This window comes from Rattus norvegicus, chromosome 1, assembly GCF_036323735.1.
Source record: "Rattus norvegicus strain BN/NHsdMcwi chromosome 1, GRCr8, whole genome shotgun sequence".
NCBI lineage: Eukaryota > Metazoa > Chordata > Mammalia > Rodentia > Muridae > Rattus > Rattus norvegicus.
The window spans coordinates 228,770,834-228,790,706 of NC_086019.1; the positions used below are offsets into that span (position 1 = coordinate 228,770,834).

Consider the following 19,873-nt stretch of genomic DNA (forward strand, 5'->3'; position numbering starts at 1 on the left):
TTCAGAACTTGTTCTTCCTCATGTTGTGATGAACATAGAGAGGAGGACCACCTCTGTGAATATCGAAACGAATCACGTATATCATGAGTCCAGTGAACTTATTCATGGAAAGTTCCAGAAATTAACATACTGTCTGAGGCCAGCCGGGTTCAGATTATGACCTTGCAAACTGTTAAGAGCCCGTTCTGTAGAGTCGTGCTCCCGAGCTGTTAAGTGTAGATCTCTTTCTAGGGTTCAGTTTCTTCATGAACAAAATGGGGATAGCGGTACCTACTTGTAGATTTGTTGGTTTAAATGCATTTCAGTCTAGAAGAATCATCGGAACTTTGAATATTTTAGAAAAGAAAAAAAGCCCTTTAGATTCTTTTTTACCTTCATGTTTGGTGGGTGTTGGAGATGGACAGGAGGTCACGGCCCACTGTGGTTCATGTTGGTTTTGAACTTGTGATGTGGCTGTGGTTAGCACTGGAGTCCTGATCCTCCTGCCTCCACTTTCCAGTGCTGTATTATGGGCATTACCACACCAGGCTAAAGGTTCATACCGAGTGCATTCAGAGTCTGGACCTAAGTGAGGTAATGGGCTAAACTGCTTAACCACGAGATAGCCCCAGTCGGGGAACTGAGCATCCACACATGAATGTCTGCCTGTTGGAACTTCCTAGGGCATCTGTTGGCTTCTCACGCGATACCTGGATTGTGACGCTAAAAGTGTGATTGATCACTTGATTCAGTATCACCAGAGTGTGTTTTATTACATCATTTGCCCCTTCCTTTCAACGTATGTTTTCAAAACAAGTAAATCTGGAGTTCTCTTTGTAGTAGTTGGGCCAGAATCACAGGGACTAAGAGAGTCTGGCAATCTCCATTTCTAACAGGCTTTCGACGCCTTATCCACTCTGAACACTCAGGACCATTGGTGGAGCAGGCGGCTTCAGGCGCTTGCTCTTAGAGTCCCTTGGGAATGTTAATTTTCCAGCAGCTTTGACCACCTCACCACCCTAACTGAATTGTTCTGGAGCGTGGCCTGGGCAGCTGTAGGATGCGATTATGTGCTCTGAGGTGGAGTGGAGACAACCTAAACTGGAGGTGGCGGTCCCCAGTTACCTGGCTTGGTATTTTCAGTCAGTATCAGGCTGAAGGGCAAATGGAGAAGTGTGCTAATGGTGTGCAGCTGCAGCCAGGGCATTGAAGAATTCCCGAAAAAGGATGATGCTGATGGTCACACAACTTTATCAATATACTTAATGTCACTGGATACAATAATAAGATGGCGACTTATGCTCGTCCTAGCATATGACATGTTTGACGACTGGGGATGTAGCTTAGTGGTAGAGTGATTGTCTCCAATACACAAGGTACTAGGTTTGATCTCCAGCACTGAAACTTTTTTAATAAGCTGGGATCATACCTCTGTTCCTAGTATTTGGGAGGCTGAGGCAGGAACGTTGTCCCGCATTTGAAGCTAGCCTGGGTTATGTAGTAAGTTCTAGCCCAGTTTGGTCTACAGGACCCTGTCTCAAAACAAAGTTTTAATGCTATTACAATGTACAGGTTCAAACCCTTCTTTTCCTTTCACAGTGACAGGGTATCATGTATGCGGCTGGTTCCAGGGGACACTCCCCTGCTTTCCTGCAACCTCAAAACGGAAACGGCCACCGCTCACCTGGTTATGTTCCCGGGAAAGTGGTTCCCTTTCGGCCTGCTCCTCCTCCAAAGAACCACGCCTCAGCCAAACTGACCTCCAGGAGCCAAGAAGCCCCAGCAACCTTTGCTTTCTCCCCCGAGGAGCAGCGAACTCCGAGGGAGGACCGAAAGCAGAAGAGACACAAGAACACCTTCATCTGCTTTGCCATAACCAGCTTCTCGTTTTTTGTGACGCTCGCAGTCATTTTGGGAATATCCTCCAAATATGCTCCAGATGGTATGTGGCGCATCTGTGTGTGAATGGCGTGAGTGCGCATGCGCACATCGCGCATAGTCCAAAAGAAGCGATAAGGGGAGGACATAGCACACTTTAAAGAAAAGGGCCTTTTGTTGCTGAGGCTGGCCTTGACTGCCTAATGCACAGGTAGGATGAGGTGTGAGTTCTTACGAATGAGAGCATCTGTGGGAAATCGTAAGTGGGAAGGTTTGTCTCAGGGCTCAAGCTGTTCTTGGCGCATCTCTTTAAGTGTTCTTTACAAATCCCCGTGGGAGTGTGCAGGATCGTTACTTTGTGGGAACTGTGAGTTTTGGACCACAAAAAGTGTACTCGGTTATCCACATAGTGATAAAACGGACATGACTAAAGATCTTTTTTAGTGCTTTGAAATGGTGTGATAAGCAGTGCAAAAAAGCTGAGTTACGGACTGTATCCTTAAAAGAAACTGGCCTCCAGGTGTCTAAGTTGATACGTTTTTTCCAGTCCACCCATTCTGTTCATAGCTGAAGTTCAGGTAGGGATCTTTAATTCCTCAAGTGATATTTGCTTTTCAAGGAGCCAGGCCAGACACTTAATGATCAGTGCTGAGGAGATAATTCAGTTGGTGAGGATCCCAGTTTAGTGCCCACAACCTATGTGGGGTTCGTCACAGCCACCTGGAATTCTAGGGGCTCCAACACCCTCTTCTGCTTCCCTTGGACATTTGCACACCCGCCATGCATTCATTCACAAACAGATCTGGGTGAAAATTTTAAAAAAAAGATCTTAAAAAAAAAAAAAAAACAAAACCAAAACTGGGTGTGTGGCATGTGCTTGTAATCTCAGTGCTGGGAAGGTGGGACCAGGAGATTCCTGAGTCATAATGGAGCCAGCCTAGCCTGACAGAGGACTGACTCACTCTCTGGGTTGCTCTCTTATCTCCACATGCATGGGTTCCTCACTCAAATACACACACAGACACACTAAGGGAGGGAGAGAATGAGTGTGTATGTCTCTCTCTCTCTCTCTCTCTCTCTCTCTCTCTCTCTGTGTGTGTGTGTGTGTGTGTGTGTGTGTGTGTGTGTGTGTTGGAGAATCTTGTTGCCTGCAGCTTCAATATGTTTCAGCCAACAGTAGCTTCATAGAAGTGCCTGTGGAACATTCTAAAACTCAGAGTGCCTGGGGCTGTGACATAGAGGACTGTCTGGTCCATTGTCTTGTATCTTTTTTGAACAAAGTCTATGACAGATCTCCTTAACTGGATATAATAAAGTTAGCAGTTGAAGCCCCTTTGGCCTTTTATAAAGCTTACAAGTTATTATTTTATTTTGGTTTTCAGGGTGCTTTAAGGATTTTGTAAATTTTAAGGTCCTGCAGGAAGTAGTTACCAACATTTCTAGGAGAATGCACAGGGAGTAAGAGAGATGAACCTCTCCACAGTCATCTTTGTTGACCGAGCCAGTTGGCCACACCGTGAATTTATTTGATTTCCCTTACATGGAGAGCTGAATTTCGATTCCCAGTTCCAAACATAATAACCAAGTTCTGATTCACATTTTCCAAATAATCTTCAGGAGAGGGAAGCCAGACTACTGGGAAATCAGAACCGAAGCCTGTGGCTTTCTTTGGTATTTTCTTAGTCCATCTGAGACACTGGGCTGCAGATACAGTTCCTTGAGTTGGTGTTCTTCAATTTCCCATGTTGGCCATGCAAGTGCAAATGATGGCTGGAAACATCTCGTGTGCTGAAATGTTTTATGGTCAGCCTCACTGTGGCTTTCCCTGTTATCAATGTGCTCACTCAACAATTGGGCTACCCTGGAAGGTGGGGCTGACTGAGTTGACTTTTAATGGTTTTTGCACATCATACATTTTCTCATTTAAGTATATTTCACTGGCAGGAACCGTGATACGGGGGTGATGGCTCTAACGAAGGGTGCTCTGTAGGAACTGATTTCACAGTTAAGAGAATACACATCACAATTACAATGGACTTCCGGTCTCCACAGACAGGAGTTCCTTCTCAGTAGCTTGTGACATGGGACACACATTTGCTTCTTATCGGACACTATGGAGAATTCCAGCCGTATGTTTTATGAAAGAATTGGAAGCTTGAAGAAAAGTCATTTTATTTCTGGTAGTACTAGGGACTGAACCCTGGGCTTTACGCTAAGCAGGATTCTGCCAGTGAGATAAACGGTCAGCCCCAAGGATACTGCCTTTAATATAATGGTGGTGGTCACTGGAGAATCTGAAGAGATAAATATTAAGGATGGATCTAGTATGTGAAGAACAATGCCATCAAACAGTTACCAAGGCCTTAGTGAGGTCAATTTAACTCCAGTTGCTCCCACTTCAGAGTGACAACATAAGCCACTTAGGTGCTTAGAAACAGGAAGGGTGTGCAGGTTCAAACTTACATGCTCTTCTTCCTTACCAGCTCTCTACTTTCACACAGGAGCCTTCGCCCTAAACACAGTATCTTCTTCTTGTCCTAAGCATATGCCACTCTTTCCTTAACTTAAATACAGGTGACTTGAGTAACAATTGGACCAGGATGGTATGGGGGTGGGGGATATATTTCTTCTATTCTTTTTAAAATAGGTACTTTTATTGTTTTTTTTTTTAATGTTTATGTGTGTGTTTGTATATGTGTGAGTGCATGCCCCCTGAAGGGGTTGATCACAGAAGCTGGAAGAGATTAATGGATTCCTTGGAGCTGTGCTTACAGGCACTTGGGAGCTGGATGTGAGGTGGGAACCACATTTAGGTCCTTTGTAAGAGCTCTTAATGCCCTTAACCATTGTTCTGTCTCCAGCCCCAACATTTCTTGTATTCTTACCTCCTCTTCAAGCTCCTCTGATTTAAATACTGTCTGTCCTTTGGGTTCTGAGTCTGTGAAGCTGTCTCAGTAACTCCAGCTTTCTCTTCCTCTGTCTGAGGATACTTGACCTAAATTAAGGACCAGATAATTTATCATTTAATTATTTCATACATGATGGCTCCTCCCCCCCCCCAGGCTAATTTATAGACCTGAAGGAATACGTCCTGTCTGTTTTCCCCACCCTCCTCCCATCCCTCATCCCGTCTATAAAATAATTCGTAGTATCTTTTACAGAGTGTACAGATGACCTTTGACAAATTTGAGTTATCAGATCAAAAGGGAAGCAGTGATTTTTCTTTCCCCTATTAATATTTCCCACACGGACATCCGTCATTTGGTTATCTACGATTTAAGAGGCGAGTTTCAATTCTGTTAAAGGAAGATTGCAAGCAACGGACCTCGTTTCTTCATGTGGCACTTCCGTGCCTCTCAACTCACTAAGCAGTGTTTGCGGTGGCTTCTCTACTCTTAATTTCCTCACCTCTGAAAATGAGAAGTCATGGCTTTGGCCACTCGCATTCCGCAGCTGTGTTGGGAAAGTGTGCTTGTGGCAAAAGAGCTGCCGTCACTGCCTACTTCCTGATTCCTTGTGTTTAGGAGGGCGCTTGTGAATATGTAATGTACAGGTTAGAGATTTCTACAATTTCTGTTTCCATTAGTCAAAGTCTTGAGGGGTGGGGGGTTGGGAGTCAAATCCAGGACCTCAGGCACGAGAAGCTAGTACTATACCTGTGAGTTACATTGCCAGCTTATTATTTCCCTTTTAAAGCCATCTCTATAGTGTGGTTCCAACTGATAATTACTGTTGTTTATTTCCTGTTGTGGTAAAAATTAAATAAAGCATTCCCACTCCATGCAGAACCGTGGGAGCGGTTTGCTCCATAGCCAGGAACTTTGCTCACATCCCCTATAGCCTGGTAGGAGTAAAACTCTAGAAACTTGTAGTTTAACAATTAGATTTATATGTTAAATTCCAAACCCATAATACATCCACAGAATAAATTCACTTCCAGTTAACAAAGATAGGAAACACCCACCTAGACAAGATAAAATTGACGTAGACCACCTGGATTGGAATCATCTTCCGCTGTCTCTATCTTGACTCCTCCCGCTCCCCCTCCTCCTCCCTCCTTCCTAGACTTTTCCCGCCTACCATTCCTTCTTGTCCAATGATAGGCTATGTCTTATCCTGGACCCGCCTTGCTGCATAATGACATCATCCTACAATTTCCAAAGTGGGTAGTCAAGGGAACTTCATTTTTGTCTTGTGAAGTTTGACCTGAACCAGGTGCTGATGACAATTTTTTACTAATATTTATTTTTATTTAAAAAGTTTAAAAATATCTTTATTTAATATAACAATATAAATATTAGATATATTAAATGTATTTATTTTAAAAATTTATTGAAGTAAAAAGTTGATACCGCTGGTGTTTAAGAAGGGGTACCACTCTGGGCAAGAAGTCCCTGTCTCTACACCTTGCATGCATCTGTGTTCAGTGACAGTGATTCTTAGGCTTGGCTGGCCTTCTGGTTTTCTTTCAAGCTGTTGGTTTGTATTCTATATCAAGGTTGTGCTGTTTTGTAGAGAATTGTCCAGATCAAAACCCTCGTCTCAGGAACTGGGATCCAGGACAAGATTCTGCGAAACACATTGTTATCAAGGAGGGGGATATGCTTCGCCTGACCTCAGATGCTACAGTGAATTCTATAGTCATTCAGGATGGAGGTAGGTAATAGTCTCTGTCTGTGGGAGCCACATGGATGTTCTGTAATGTGGGGGACATTGCTATTCCCCATATGGAATATCTGTAGTATGCTTAAGAAAGATATAAGACAAAGAAAGGAATGCCTAATTATTTTCACGTTGCTGGGATTACAGAATAGCTTAAGGGAGCAGTTTCTTTTGACCGGAGTTCGGGAGGGAACAGTCCGAGGTGGCAGGGGAAGCATGGTCACTGATGTGTCTTTCTCAGCTGGGCACGTCATGGTGGTAGCCAGGAAGCAGCTGGGATTGGAACCAGGGGGCCTATCACCCTTACGGTCCATCCCCAGGGACCCACGTTTGGTAGCTAGAACCCAGTTCCAAAGGCTTAGGTGGTGTTGTTTCTTGCAGGACTGCTTGTGTTTGGGGATGACAAAGACGGATCCAGGAATATAACTTTGAGGACTCGATACATCCTGATACAGGATGGTGGGGCGCTTCATATTGGAGCAGAAAAATGCCGCTATCGATCCAAAGCGACAATTACCTTGTACGGCAAGTCAGACGAACATGAAAGTATGCCAACATTTGGCAAGAAGTTTATTGGCGTGGAGGCTGGCGGGACACTGGAGTTACATGGGGCTCGGAGGACATCATGGACGATGCTGGCGAGGACTCTGCATTCCTCGGGCTTGCCCTTTGGCTCCTACGCCTTCGAAAAGGACTTCTCCCGGGGCCTTAATGTGAGGGTCATTGACCAAGACACAGCTAGAGTTTTAGAACACGAGAAGTTTGACACCCATGAGTACCACAACGAGAGCAGGAGACTTCAGGAATTTTTGAGAGCTCAGGATCCCGGCCGCATTGTTGCTATTGCTGTTGGAGATTCAGCCGTCAAGAGCCTGTTACAGGGAACCATCCAGATGATCCAGGACCGGTTGGGAAGTAAGCTGATCCAAGGCCTGGGCTACAGGTAGGTAGACCTCGTTCATCTCTTTCCATCTCTGTGTTAGAGCCGACATCCTGTGCAAGCAGAGAAAGGTGAGCAAAGAACCCCAGGCAGCTGATGCTAATTTAGCTGGCTGCATGGCCGCCCCACTAAAGGTCTTTTCCATTGGTGCATCAGATTGCTTCTTGTCCGAACCTGGGATTTAGCTGCTAGATGTACACAGAAGGTCTTGGCTTCGGTTGATGAAGCCCTCTGAGTTGTCTGTAAGACCAGTGGAAAGCACAGGGATGTGGTTCTGCAGAAGGATGGGCAGAGTAAAGATTATTGCCTCTGCAGAGCCTTCCTCTCCCCATTATCTTCTGAGCGTAATGAAGGAGGACATACTGAAGGCTGGGCTAATGGAGACGGCTGAGGAGCTGAAAGGTTAGGGCAATGTTCCATGGAAAGCCTGTCACAAGAGCCCTAAGGGGCAGGCTTACAAGGGTTTCTTTTTCATTTTGGAATCTCTTGCATGCTAATTCGATTGGAGTCCTTTACATGCTAGCTTGATTCCACTTGCTTTATTGGCTCAGGTCTGTTGAATGCTGGCCCAGGAGAGGCAGCCAAAAGTTAGAGAGCTAAGCCTACAGAAGTCACTTCTGCTTCTAGTTTCTCTACAATCAACCTTGATTTCCTAATGCTGTCTGCTGGCTGAGGGAAGTTACTGGCTCACCATTTAATTAAAACAAACAAACAAACAAGCAAATGTTACTGGCTCACCATTTAAAACAAACAGACAAACAAAACAAAACAAAAGAAGAAGAAGAAGAAAATAGAAACCCAACATTGTAATTCTGCTGAATATTCTTAGGGTCATTGGGAAATGCCTGCAGTGACAGAACAGGGCTTTACTGCATGCTGAAATGACACACTTAGATTTTCCTTTGGGGCATATTATCTATAGACATTCTTGAAGATAATGTTAGTGAAGGAAAAAGGTTGGCTAGGCTCTTGGATTGTGATTTATTATTATGTCAAAGTACAAAAGGGGAGAGCAATAGCTAAGAACTGACATGGGGAAATAAAAAAGGCAGGTGTCCCAGAGACAAGAGGCCTGCAGGAACTTGAGGACTGTGCTGCATCGGTAGCAAAGGGAGATACAGGATACCGTGAATGAGTGTGCCCACAGAAGACAGAAGAGGGTGTCAGATCCCATAGAGCTATGTTCTGAGCCACCTCACTTAGGTGCAGGGTACCGAAAACTAGTCCTCTGGAAGAGCAGCCAGTACTATTAACTTTTTAACTGGCTGTCCCAACCCAGCTCTACCCACCACCTCTTAAAGGTTCTAGTACTGTTCAGTAGTAACACCATAGGCTGGGAAGCAAGCCTTCAATATGTGGGGCCTTCATGGGGACATTGTGAGCACCTACTTTGTTTCTTTCTAAATTCTCTTCAAAATATCACCACCCATTCAATGGAGAAGGGTGTCTACTGGCCTCTGACATTATCTCCAGGGCTCATAAACAGTTACCCCCTTTGAGGACTGTTGGAGTGCATTGAAATTTCTTGCAAGTGGAGGCCGGAAGTAGGAGTCTTCTTGACATAGTGTTAATAGAACAGAACATTGTTTCATGGTTGCTGAGGCAGCTCTAGTCAGTAAAGGGGGCTCTAACAGTCTTCCTCTCCTCTCTGCTGGCAGATAATAGTAGAGACGCTCTTTGCTTGATCCTTTCTGCTGCATCAAGGGATATAAACAGCTCTGACTGGTTCTCAGTCTCTAATCCTCACAGGAGCAGCTGCGAGACTTGGAAGGCTGTACGTCGGCTTGCTTTAGTGAACTTTTATCTCTGAGTATCTAGCCATCTGTCTGGCACAGATTACATTTAGTATTTTTCCTCGCCCCCCAGAGTAGGAAGTCCACATTTTTCTTTTCATGTTTTGAACCAGGAGGCTTAAGGCAAATTTCCTGGCTTTTGTTGCTATGTTTTTTTCTTTGACTAACTTTGGACACAAGCTTGGGCGAGTCTGTTGGGTATTTGTTATTGTGGTAGTCAGAGGACATTTTTAAGCACATTGCTTTCTGCAGGTTCATTGTAAAATTGAAAATTTGTTGGATTGTAATTCCGTGGATTTAAGATGATTAGAAACTTTTAACTCAGTGGTTTTCAAATAATGACATTAAAAAATGCTAATGCCTACAGTGTCTTGATCAGGTTTTCAAAGGATAGGACTTCAGTCACAAGAGTAATAATTACTACTGTAAATAGTGATCTCTAAATTAGAGGGGTGTGTGTGTGTGTGTGTGTGTGTGTTGTGTGTGTGTGTGTAGTCTCTTCGACAATCTTTAATGTCTCCCTCAACTGTTTTTTATCTCATTTTTTAGGGACAGGATATTCTACTGAACCTGGAGCTCATAGATTTGCCTAGGCTAGCTAGCCAGTAAGCTATAGTGATCCGCCTCTTGTCTGCCCCTGGGCACCAGGATCGCAGATGTGTGCCACTGGTGAGGTGCTGGGAATCAGTACTCAGGTCTCTATGTTCCTCCAAATCTCCACTGACTGAGCCTTCTCCCTAAACCCTGAGGGTTCTTGTGGTATGGTTAGTAGCATCATTTAGCATCACTGGGCAATGAGCTAGACGTGCAGATGCTTTGATCCTCTGGTTCTCAGGCTTTGGTGGCAGGGGAGTGGGGAAGAGGTCTGGCTTAACAGTTCTTCCCTCCATCCTTCTGATGCTAAGGTGTGAGAGACACTGTTCAACTCAGGGTTGAGTTATCCATGTGCACATTCAGGTACAGAGTAAGCTTTTCTAGTTTTCAGGCCATAAGTTCTAGCCCTAGTAATATAATGAGAGTTGAGTCCCCATTGGAGGAATTAGAGAAAGGATTGAAGAAGCTAAACGGGTTTGCAACCCCATAAGAAAAATAATACCAACCACCCAGAGCTCCCAAGGACTAAACCACCATCCAAAGAGTACACACGGACAGACCCATGGCTCCAGCTGCATACATAGCAGAGGATGGCCTTCTTGGGCACCAAAGGGAGGAGAAGCCCTTGGTTCTGCTAAGGCTGGACCCCCCAGTGTAGGAGAATGTCAGGGCAGGGAGGTAGGAAGGGGTGGTTGGTTGAAATGTAAATAAAAAATATCTAATTAAGAAAAAAGAAAGCAACCAAACAAAAGGAGAAGCTAGGTGTGATGACAGTCCCATCAGTGTGGCTGCAGAGGCAAGAGGGTCAGGAATGTAAGGTCATACTCTCATCTATATAATGTGTTCAAGGGTAGCGTGGGTTACCCAAGACCACATCTCAAAAACAATAACCATCAGACCCTACAAGAGTGCACATGACGGTCATTGTAGGACAAGGATTTATAGCGAGAATGGCACATGCTCCTGTGTCCAGGAAGTCCATGGTTAACGGAAGCCATGGTGATCACTGTTTCACCTGTGAGAGTTGGAAAAACAAGGTTCTGAAAATCAGGGGCATTTGCTTCTGTGCCGTCAGCTACTTTAGCAAAAGCCTAGAAGAAGTGCAGCCTCATGGGAAAAGGGAAAGGTGAAATACAGATGTCCAATACCAGCCTCCCACCATACCCATGTCTGGGGTTTGGGTCATTTCTATGACAAATAACCAGATGTGCTTGCTGTTTTCCCCTCATAGGCAAGCTTGGGCTTTAGTTGGTGTCATCGATGGTGGAAGTTCTTCCTGCAATGAATCTGTGAGAAACTATGAAAACCACAGCACTGGTGGCAAGGCCCTAGCACAAGGAGAATTCTACACCCTGGATGGTCAGAAGTTCTCTGTGACAGCTTACAGTGAATGGATTGAAGGTAGGCAAAGGTCGTTTAAACTCTGCGAGACACAGGAAAGTGCTGTGACAGATGGCTGTAGGGTATCACTCTGTCCAAACATCAGTCTGTCTGTCTCAGTGGATTTGTTAGCTTGTTGGAGTTAAAACTGATTTCCTTACTAAACTTAAGTTTTGTAGACTCAGGAAATCTAGACTAGCTACTGAACTATTTTAGTCCACACGATGATACTTGGACTGTGTTCTCAGCGCTGAGTCAGTGTCTAAGTAGGATGATGGGCGATCTTGGTTGTCAGCTTGGTGAGTTCTCCTTCGGGAGAGTGAGGATTGTCTTGCAAGGTTTACTGAGGTGGGAAGTCCTACCCACTGTGGGTGGCTTGGGATTTACTAACTAAACCCCAGTCTTCTCATTTGGAGAATGAGGATAAGAAGAAAAACACCAGATAGGGACGTCGCATGTATCAAGTGTGAGGTTTTCAGCAGTGTGTGTAGACCCTGAAGACAGGCTAATGCTGCCACAAACGCGACCTGGATTATAATAAAATCTTTTGTGTGGCTATGATTAAACACAATGTTCTGCCTTAAAACAAGTCAATGAGGGGCTGGAGCGATGGCTCAGTGATTAAAGCACTGGTGCTCTTCCAATAGACCCTGGTTCAGTTCCCGGGACCTGCATGGCAAGGTACAACTGTCTGTAATTCCAGTTCCCGAGGATCTGATGCTCTCTTCTGGCCTGTGTGGGCACTGCACGCATACGGCATACCGTCATACCTGCAGGCAAAACACCCATTCACATAAAATAAAAACAACTAAAATATTAAAAACAAAACCCAAATAAAAGGAATCTCTGAGATGTGACAGGAAGTTTCCATGAGAGGAAGTGCTGTCCATGGTGGGTGGAGAAGCTGGCCAAGCCCTGCTTCCGGCTCCCACAGCCCTGTCAGATACTGGTGGTAAGCAAACTCCTAGCTGGAGTTTGGTCCAGTACGTATTCAATGGTCCTGTCTCCAGGAAAGTTCCAGGCTAGATGTGACTGCAGCTGGGCTTTGAGTCAGCTTTTCCTGTGTGAGGACCTTCATTTCCACATCACACTGGCTGCTCGCTTCTCGAAGAGGGGAACGCCTGCCTTCTGCCATGGGCTTCCTGCTTTCTAGACGGGGTGGAAATTCTCAGTCGGAAGCAGGAGACTAAACTTACTTCCTTTCTTACTTGAGTGAGGGGTGCTAGGAGATTATCATAGTAAGCAGGAATTTCACCTAAACCTAGAAAAAACCTGAGAAATTATTAGACACTAAAGTGTTCCCAAGTCCTTTCTGACTTTTTTTTTTAAGAGAAATAAATTCAAATGTCCTTTCAAATCAAAATTTATTTATTTAGTATCATATCTTAGGAGAAAAGGATTGAAATTTAATGTGAAAAAAATTGAATATTTCCCCCTTGCTTCCATTTAGGGAGTATTTAATTTTATAAAACCTCAAATTCGTGGTAATGATTTGTTGTCCTAGGATTTCTGATGACCTTTGTTCTTAAATTTCCTGTTTTTATTTCTTTGGAGGGTGATTTATAATTTCACTCTAAACAACAAAAATATATTTATAAAGAAGAATCTGTTATAATTGCTGGAGTTATTTGTGGTCATCAATATGACTCCGGGGAACACACTGAGGTGATGTGGAAACTTTACTAAGTACTTCTGTGTGTGTTTGTGTTTGCATGTGTGTGCGCGCACACATTCTGTGCAGGAAACACACAGGCAGAGCGAACTAGTCTCCAGCGACAGGCTATGGCTCGGCCAGGTTAGGTTTTATCTAGGAATTGACTAGGACTGAATCATCCATATTCCTCCTGTTCCTTGTCCAAATGTTGTCTTTTTACTCTCCCAACCCAAGTGACGTGTTCTTCAGTTCAGTTGAGTCAGTGGCATCATGGGAATCAGGCTGATGCTGGAGGAATATTTATTCAACACGGATCTTTGAAGAGGAGGGCTTCCCACTTGTACTGCTTTTATAAAGGAGCATTCTCCTCTTCTCTTCCCATTTCCCTCACATTAGTTTGTGTTCCTGACTCTTTTCTTAGCCACAGATATTGTAGGAGCAGTATGTGTTTCAACATTGATTTGAATGCAAAAGACAAACAAGTGTGAGCTAGAGAGAAGCTGGATTAGCAATTCAGTTCTTCTCTTCCTGATTATGATCTTTCATAGGCAGTATTTGGAGAGACCGCCTGCCTTCATCACTTTTTTATTGTTATGATAAAATGCTGTGGGCCAGGTAACTTATAAACAGCGAAGCATTTACTCTGGGCTCACTGTTTCAGAGGGTTAGAGGCCATGACCATCACAGTGGGCAGGCAGGCAGGCTGGAACAGGAGCTGAGAGCTCACATCTTGATACAACCCCAAGGCAGAGAGCTTACTGGTAATAAATAGCATAGGCTTTTAAACCTCAAAGTCTGTGATACCTCGCCACATCTAATCCTTCCCAAACAGTTCTACCAACTAGGATAGGAACCAAGTATTCGGAAATATGAGCACATGGGGCCATTCTCAATCAAACCACTGTACCACCTATCAGTAGTCAGAACTTTCCATAATTTATATTACATCATCGTCCACAGGAGCTAAGGTAGACAGATTTCAATCATGTACTTATAGGTCACAGTGTATCAAAATGGTTAATTATCCACTCAACAGACACCAGTAACCAGCACTGTGAAGAAGGGAAAGAGTAGTGAGTACACAGGGGGTATTAACTAGTGTTATTTTAAATAAGTAGTGTACTTGTGTTTAATAGGATGATGATGCCTTCACTTTTAACCCTTGCAAGGGTGAAGATTTAAATCCTACCGGCCTCTGCTCAGGCCCAGAGGGGAGGTTACTTACTTCCAGCAAGGATGTTGTGGACGTCTTTAAAGACTTCTTGTGACCTCAGATTGAGGTGCTGGGGGACCAAACCCAGGCATTGTCATGTGCTGACCTGCTTTCTCCCAGCAGTCTCCCAACATTTTATAAACACTTACGTAGTCATTTATTTGGTGAACAAAAGTGGAAACACATCCCAGGTAAAGAACACAGAAGATGTTTGCCCTTCCACTGTGTAGAACCGAGAGGGAAGAAGGAAGGCGGCCAGCTTGTCCAACACAGTGACTTTGCTGGTCCCTCAACCTTGGACCTCCCAGTCTCCAGAACTCTGAAAAATAGATTTCCATTAATTACAAATTCAAAATGGAAGTGAATTCAGCATGCACAAAGGCACAAAAATGAGGCATGTTTTGCAGTATACTTTCATTCCTAGCACAGAAGTGGTCTGTACACTAAAGTCCTGTCACTCCTGATGACTTGCACCAAGTAAAACCACTGGACAAATTTATTTCAAAGCTGTTCTGGGTCTGACCACTTCTGTTAAAGTCTGACCTGTTCCTGGTACATATGGGGGGAATGGGGGCACAATATTCCAGTTCTTTGACTGAGACGAACTAAGCAAATGATGTCAGCATTGAGAATCTTCAGAATTTTGAAGAATAGTTTACTAATGTAACAATTTGTATCATACATAGTAGTATATAGGCTGTCTTTCTTTAGGGGTCAGAATCCCTATTTTCTTGTTTTTGTCATTTGGAGACAAATGACTCGCACGTGGTTAGCATTAGGAAGAAAAGTGCTAAAGTGTTTACTTTAGCTTTGGATTGTAAACGTGCGTTTATAATTTATTTAAGAGAACACGTGTGTTAATGCCTGCTCATCTGTCTGTTTAGGAATTTCCCTTTCGGGTTTCCGGGTGGACATTGCGGATGGAGTGAAGCTTCACCTGTTGGACGATGTCAGCAGTTGGGGAGCCGGAGACCGGATTGTGGTTGCGAGCACCGACTATTCCATGTACCAGGCAGAGGAGCTGACGCTTCTGCCCTGCCCCGAGTGCAGCCGTTTTCAGGTCAAAGTTAAAGGTACAGGACTCCTTACTGATCCTGGGAAGCACACTTTGCTTGGCATCCGATTCCTGTAGTCTTTTCTCCCATCACCCCCTAAGTCAGCATGGACACTGCTGGCGGTCTTACTGGTGAGGGTGCAGATAGCTAGATCCCAGGGTGGTGCAGGGAATGCTGCCCCTATAGGCAGTGTTGTGTCACTTGTGAGCCGTAGCGGGTAGAGACGAGGACTAGGCAAACTGGTGTTCTAAAGTCCATTCTAGGTTTTTACTAACTTTTTACTGTCAGATAGTAGTAAGCTGGCCTAACTACCAACTAATTTTTTAATATTAGTCTTTCATAAGTAAAGAAAGTGGTTTTTTGAGTTCCTACTTGTTTGGCTTTGTCATACTTAATTTAGTCATGTTTAAAGTCCGAGCCAATAGTTCGATGAGACTTGATGCCCCACCGTAATGGTGAATTACCAGCTGTTGGAAGGGAGCAGCAGTTCACAAAGAGATTCTTACTAGGAGCTGTGAGGGCGAAGAGAGGCTACCATGTACCAGGCACTCATTTCTCCTCCTGCCCTGCTCCACTGGCCCTGCCCAAAGCCACGTGGGACGTGTTTTGCTTGGGGGCTTTGGCACACACTGTAGGTTTCGTTAACATGGCTTTCTGGCTTCTGCACACTTAAACGCTGCCGCCAAGAATTGAAAGCTACAGACACTCGTCCAAAAGCACTTGCTGGTCTTGAGTAAAGAACCTTGAAGCTTGACGTTCTAGGGCTTTGGTAGAATGTTAAGTGGAATGCCTGGCTTAGAGTTGGCATATACTTTAGCTCTAAGTAGCATTCAGTTTTCTTGTTTTCTTTCTTTTGATAATACCGAGCACATGCCAAGAGAAAAGAAAGGCAAGGAAAATCCCGAGTTCCAGTGCTACCACACCATTCATCATGCCGTCTGTGGAAAGTCCCTCTTTCCTTCCTGAGTTTAAGAGAAAAGCTTGAGAGAGAGAAAACAAACTTCTTTTAAATTTCTTGTAAACTTCCAGGGAAGGTAGATATTTAAAAGACTGTAAGCAGTCTCCCGGCAGTGGGGGCACACACCTTTAATCCCTGTCCTGGCGAGGCGGAGGCAGACAGATCTCTGTGAGTTCGAGGTCAGCCTGGTTACAGAGTGAGTTTCAGTGTATCCAGGACTCCACAGAGAAAACCCTATCTTGAAAAATAAACACACCACACACACACACACACACACACACACACCACACACACCACACACACCACACACACCACACACACACCACACACACACGCACACACATACCACACACACACACACACACCACACACACACACACCACACACACACACACACACCACACACACCACACACACACACCACACACACCACACACACCACACACACCACACACACACACCACACACACACGCACACACATACCACACACACACACACATACCACACACACACACACCACACACACACACACACACACACACACACACACACCACACACACACGCTCTCGGGCCCTGTAGATACACGCACACACACACACACACCCTGTAGATACACGTGCGCGCACACACACACACACGTACGTGCGCGCGCGCCCTGTAGATACACACACACACACACACACACACACACACACACACACACCAGCAGCAGCAGCAGCGACAGCAATGACAACAAGGAGACAGTAAGGGGAAGGAAAAGATGGAATTTCCATTGATTAGTGTGCAATCAGTCAGTGTGAAGTAGAAGCCCAGTGTGACTGGCCACAACTGGGGCTGCAAACGCGCTTGTTTCTAAGACCTCTGCCATTTGGTTCTTCTACGTCCATGAAGTGGCTGCAGAATGACGGGAAGAAGCAGGGGGAGAGTTAGGCTGGCCCCAGGTCTTTAGTGCTGACAACCGAAGGATGCTACACAGGACTGAGCAAGCTCTCTGACCTGCCCGGGGAGGAGAGCAGCAGCCCGAGCTTCAGGCTTTGGGTGGGCCATTGGAGGAGACTGTCCTTAAGATCCCTGCTTCTAGGAGGCTGTCACCTTAAGATGCTAGAGGCGTTCGGAAATGTCTAGAGCTTGCCCAATGAGGAAGAATACCCTTTTGGATGGCTTCATATTTTCCTTTATTTATTGTCACATTGTCCTTCCTTTATCCGCATCACTAGAGATCCCCCAGTACCTGCACGTTGGTGAGATCATAGACGGGATAGACATGAGAGCGGAGGTTGGACTTCTCACCCGGAACATTGTGATCCAAGGAGAAACGGAGGACTCATGCTACGCTGATAATCACTGCCAGTTCTTTGATTATGACACCTTTGGGGGACATGTCATGGTGGGTAAAAGGATTTAATAATGTCTTCTTTGAAATCTAGTTGGAAGTTTTTAAGTTGCCTTGGAACTTCTGAGTGGTGGAATTAGGTAGTGCGTGTGTGTGTGTGTGTGTGTGTGTGTGTGTGTGTGTTGCATATGTGTGGAGGCCAGAAGTCATCCTGAGGGTTCTCCCTCAGGAGTTGTCTGACTGGGACCTAGGACTCAGCAGTTAGGCTAGACTGCTGGTTAGCAGGCTCCATGAATCTGCCTGTATCTGCCTCCTCAGTACCACAGACCTCTGCCTCCCTCCCTTATCTCTTTGCATAGGGCTGGGGATTGGATTTAGATTCTTATATTTGCATAGCAGACATTTTACCAACGGATCCATCTCCCCAGCTCCCAAAACGTCATACCACATGTTCTCCATAGATACCTTCTTTTGAAATAATATGTATGCACACTCCTGGCTTCTTTCCTCTCCTAAAAAGGATTCATTTTTGTCTTGTAGATAGAGAAGAATTTTACTTCAGTCCATCTGTCTTATGTGGAGTTGAAGCACATGGGCCAGCAGCATCTGGGACGCTATCCTGTGCATTTTCACCTGTGTGGAGATGTGGATTCTAAAGGAGGGTACCGAGTGCCAACGTCTGTGAACGGCCTGTCTATTCATCACAGCTTTTCAAGGTGCATCACTGTGCACGGGTCCAGTGGCTTGCTCGTAAGTAGCCTCCCATTGTGCTGACATGCGACAGTTTCCATTGGAATGCTTGATCTCCTTGATACTCACCACTCTTCCACTTTATATAACTGTCCTCATGCCGTTTTTTTATTAAACCTTCTTTTACTAAGATACTGCTTTTTCTGTCTGAAGAAGCCTAGTCTTTGTTTAATCACCTGAATTATCTTATGATCACTTATCACAGAAACCCCAAGCAGCCTTGTGTCCAATGACATTATGCACCTACATTTCTGCAGATCAAAGACACCATTGGATTCGACACCCTAGGTCATTGCTTCTTTTTGGAAGATGGTGTTGAACAGAGAAACATTTTGTTCCATAACCTGGGGCTTCTTACCAAGCCGGGCACTCTCCTCCCCACCGACAGGAACAGCTCCATGTGCACCGTCATGCGTGATGGAGTGTTTGGAAACTACATCCCCGTGCCTACCACAGATTGTATGTGAGTATTTAGTGGACAGGCTGTTGTGTGGTGTCAAGGCCTTCAACTGTTTGGAAATCTCTTGCTGGGGAGATTCTAATGGACAGGGGTTTTGTGAAGAATATTTTAAGTCACCCTCAACAATGTCTTGCAGGGCTGTTTCAACTTTCTGGATTGCCCACCCCAACAACCATCTGATCAATAACGCAGCTGCAGGCTCACAGGTAAGTCACAGTTTCTTGGTTCTCCTCGAGCTTGTGACAGCTCTGGTTTATACAGGTATGATATCATGGAGGCTCTCAAACCCAGGCAGGATACCGTTTTCTGCTACTGCTTGTCTCATTGAGAGCAGGAGGTAACTGGGATGGTTCTTCCCCTTCTTCTAAATCCTTGCCAGTTAGGAGCTATGAAATTAGAGACAGACAGCAAACGAAGAAACAGAGGTGAGCGGTCTCCAGGATGATGCCTTCCCCAGGATGGACTGGTAGGGTGTGATGTGTGACCGCTTTGGCGTCTCATGTTTACATCTTTGGTGGAGAAGCACTGCATCACTTCCCATCTGTGGAGGTGATGATCAAGGAAAGCCTTTTCATGTCTTTATGGGAAAGAGTCAGTGTGTAGAATACTGTGTCATTCTGGCCAGGGACCACATCTTTTTGCAGAATTAGTTACATTTAGGGACATCTTGATAAAGAAGCCTAAAACCTCAGCTATGATTTGTTTAAGACAAATAGGCACAAAAACACACAGGAGAACAATTTCTAAGAAAACATTTTTAAATGGTAGAAATAGCTCCATGGATAAACATGGGGTAATTTATCCTTACTGTTGAGTGTAGTTCAAAAGTGCTGATATATATAAATGAATTTTTTATGATATTATCTAGATTGTAACTGTGCTGAAAAATTACAGTGCCAGTCTGTGAACATGCAGTAACTTAAATAGTTACTGTACATAGCATGAGTACACATTACAGTCATTCAGCATGTTAATAAGGAGCATCATTTCTGAGAAAGAGGTGACCTGCCTCGAGCAAACCAGCTCACAGGCATCACCGTGTAACTGCTGTACCTACACCAGCAATTGTCCTTAAACACGAAGGATTCAACGTTTGAAGATTGTCATTTGACTTGAAGATTGTCGTTTGACTGGGCAGGCATGGACAGTGGATGATATAGACTTTCATTCATTCGTTCTCCATTGAGAATCTAAGGAGCTTGTGTGGGTTTCTTTTCACTAT

The 19,873-nt window shown here is 44.7% G+C and overlaps 1 protein-coding gene across 8 annotated transcripts in view; it reads left to right on the forward strand.

The window, feature by feature from the left end:
• Cemip2 (cell migration inducing hyaluronidase 2) overlaps window positions 1–19,873 on the forward strand; it is a 77,488-nt gene that overhangs the window by 14,008 nt on the left and 43,607 nt on the right. For 6 of the 8 annotated variants that reach the window (XM_006231166.5, XM_008760299.4, XM_006231163.4 and 3 more), the window contains 9 exons: window positions 1,579–1,921; window positions 6,373–6,513; window positions 6,901–7,462; window positions 11,078–11,247; window positions 14,978–15,166; window positions 17,326–17,495; window positions 17,982–18,191; window positions 18,449–18,654; window positions 18,788–18,857. In XM_006231166.5, coding sequence (XP_006231228.1) covers window positions 1,591–1,921; window positions 6,373–6,513; window positions 6,901–7,462; window positions 11,078–11,247; window positions 14,978–15,166; window positions 17,326–17,495; window positions 17,982–18,191; window positions 18,449–18,654; window positions 18,788–18,857 — 2,049 coding nt within the window. In that variant the 5' untranslated portion in view covers window positions 1,579–1,590. Of the gene's footprint in view, window positions 1–1,578; window positions 4,654–6,372; window positions 6,514–6,900; window positions 7,463–11,077; window positions 11,248–14,977; window positions 15,167–17,325; window positions 17,496–17,981; window positions 18,192–18,448; window positions 18,655–18,787; window positions 18,858–19,873 lie in introns of those variants that run through there. The other 2 variants (XM_039080185.2, NM_001107596.1) reach the window with 2 other exon arrangements.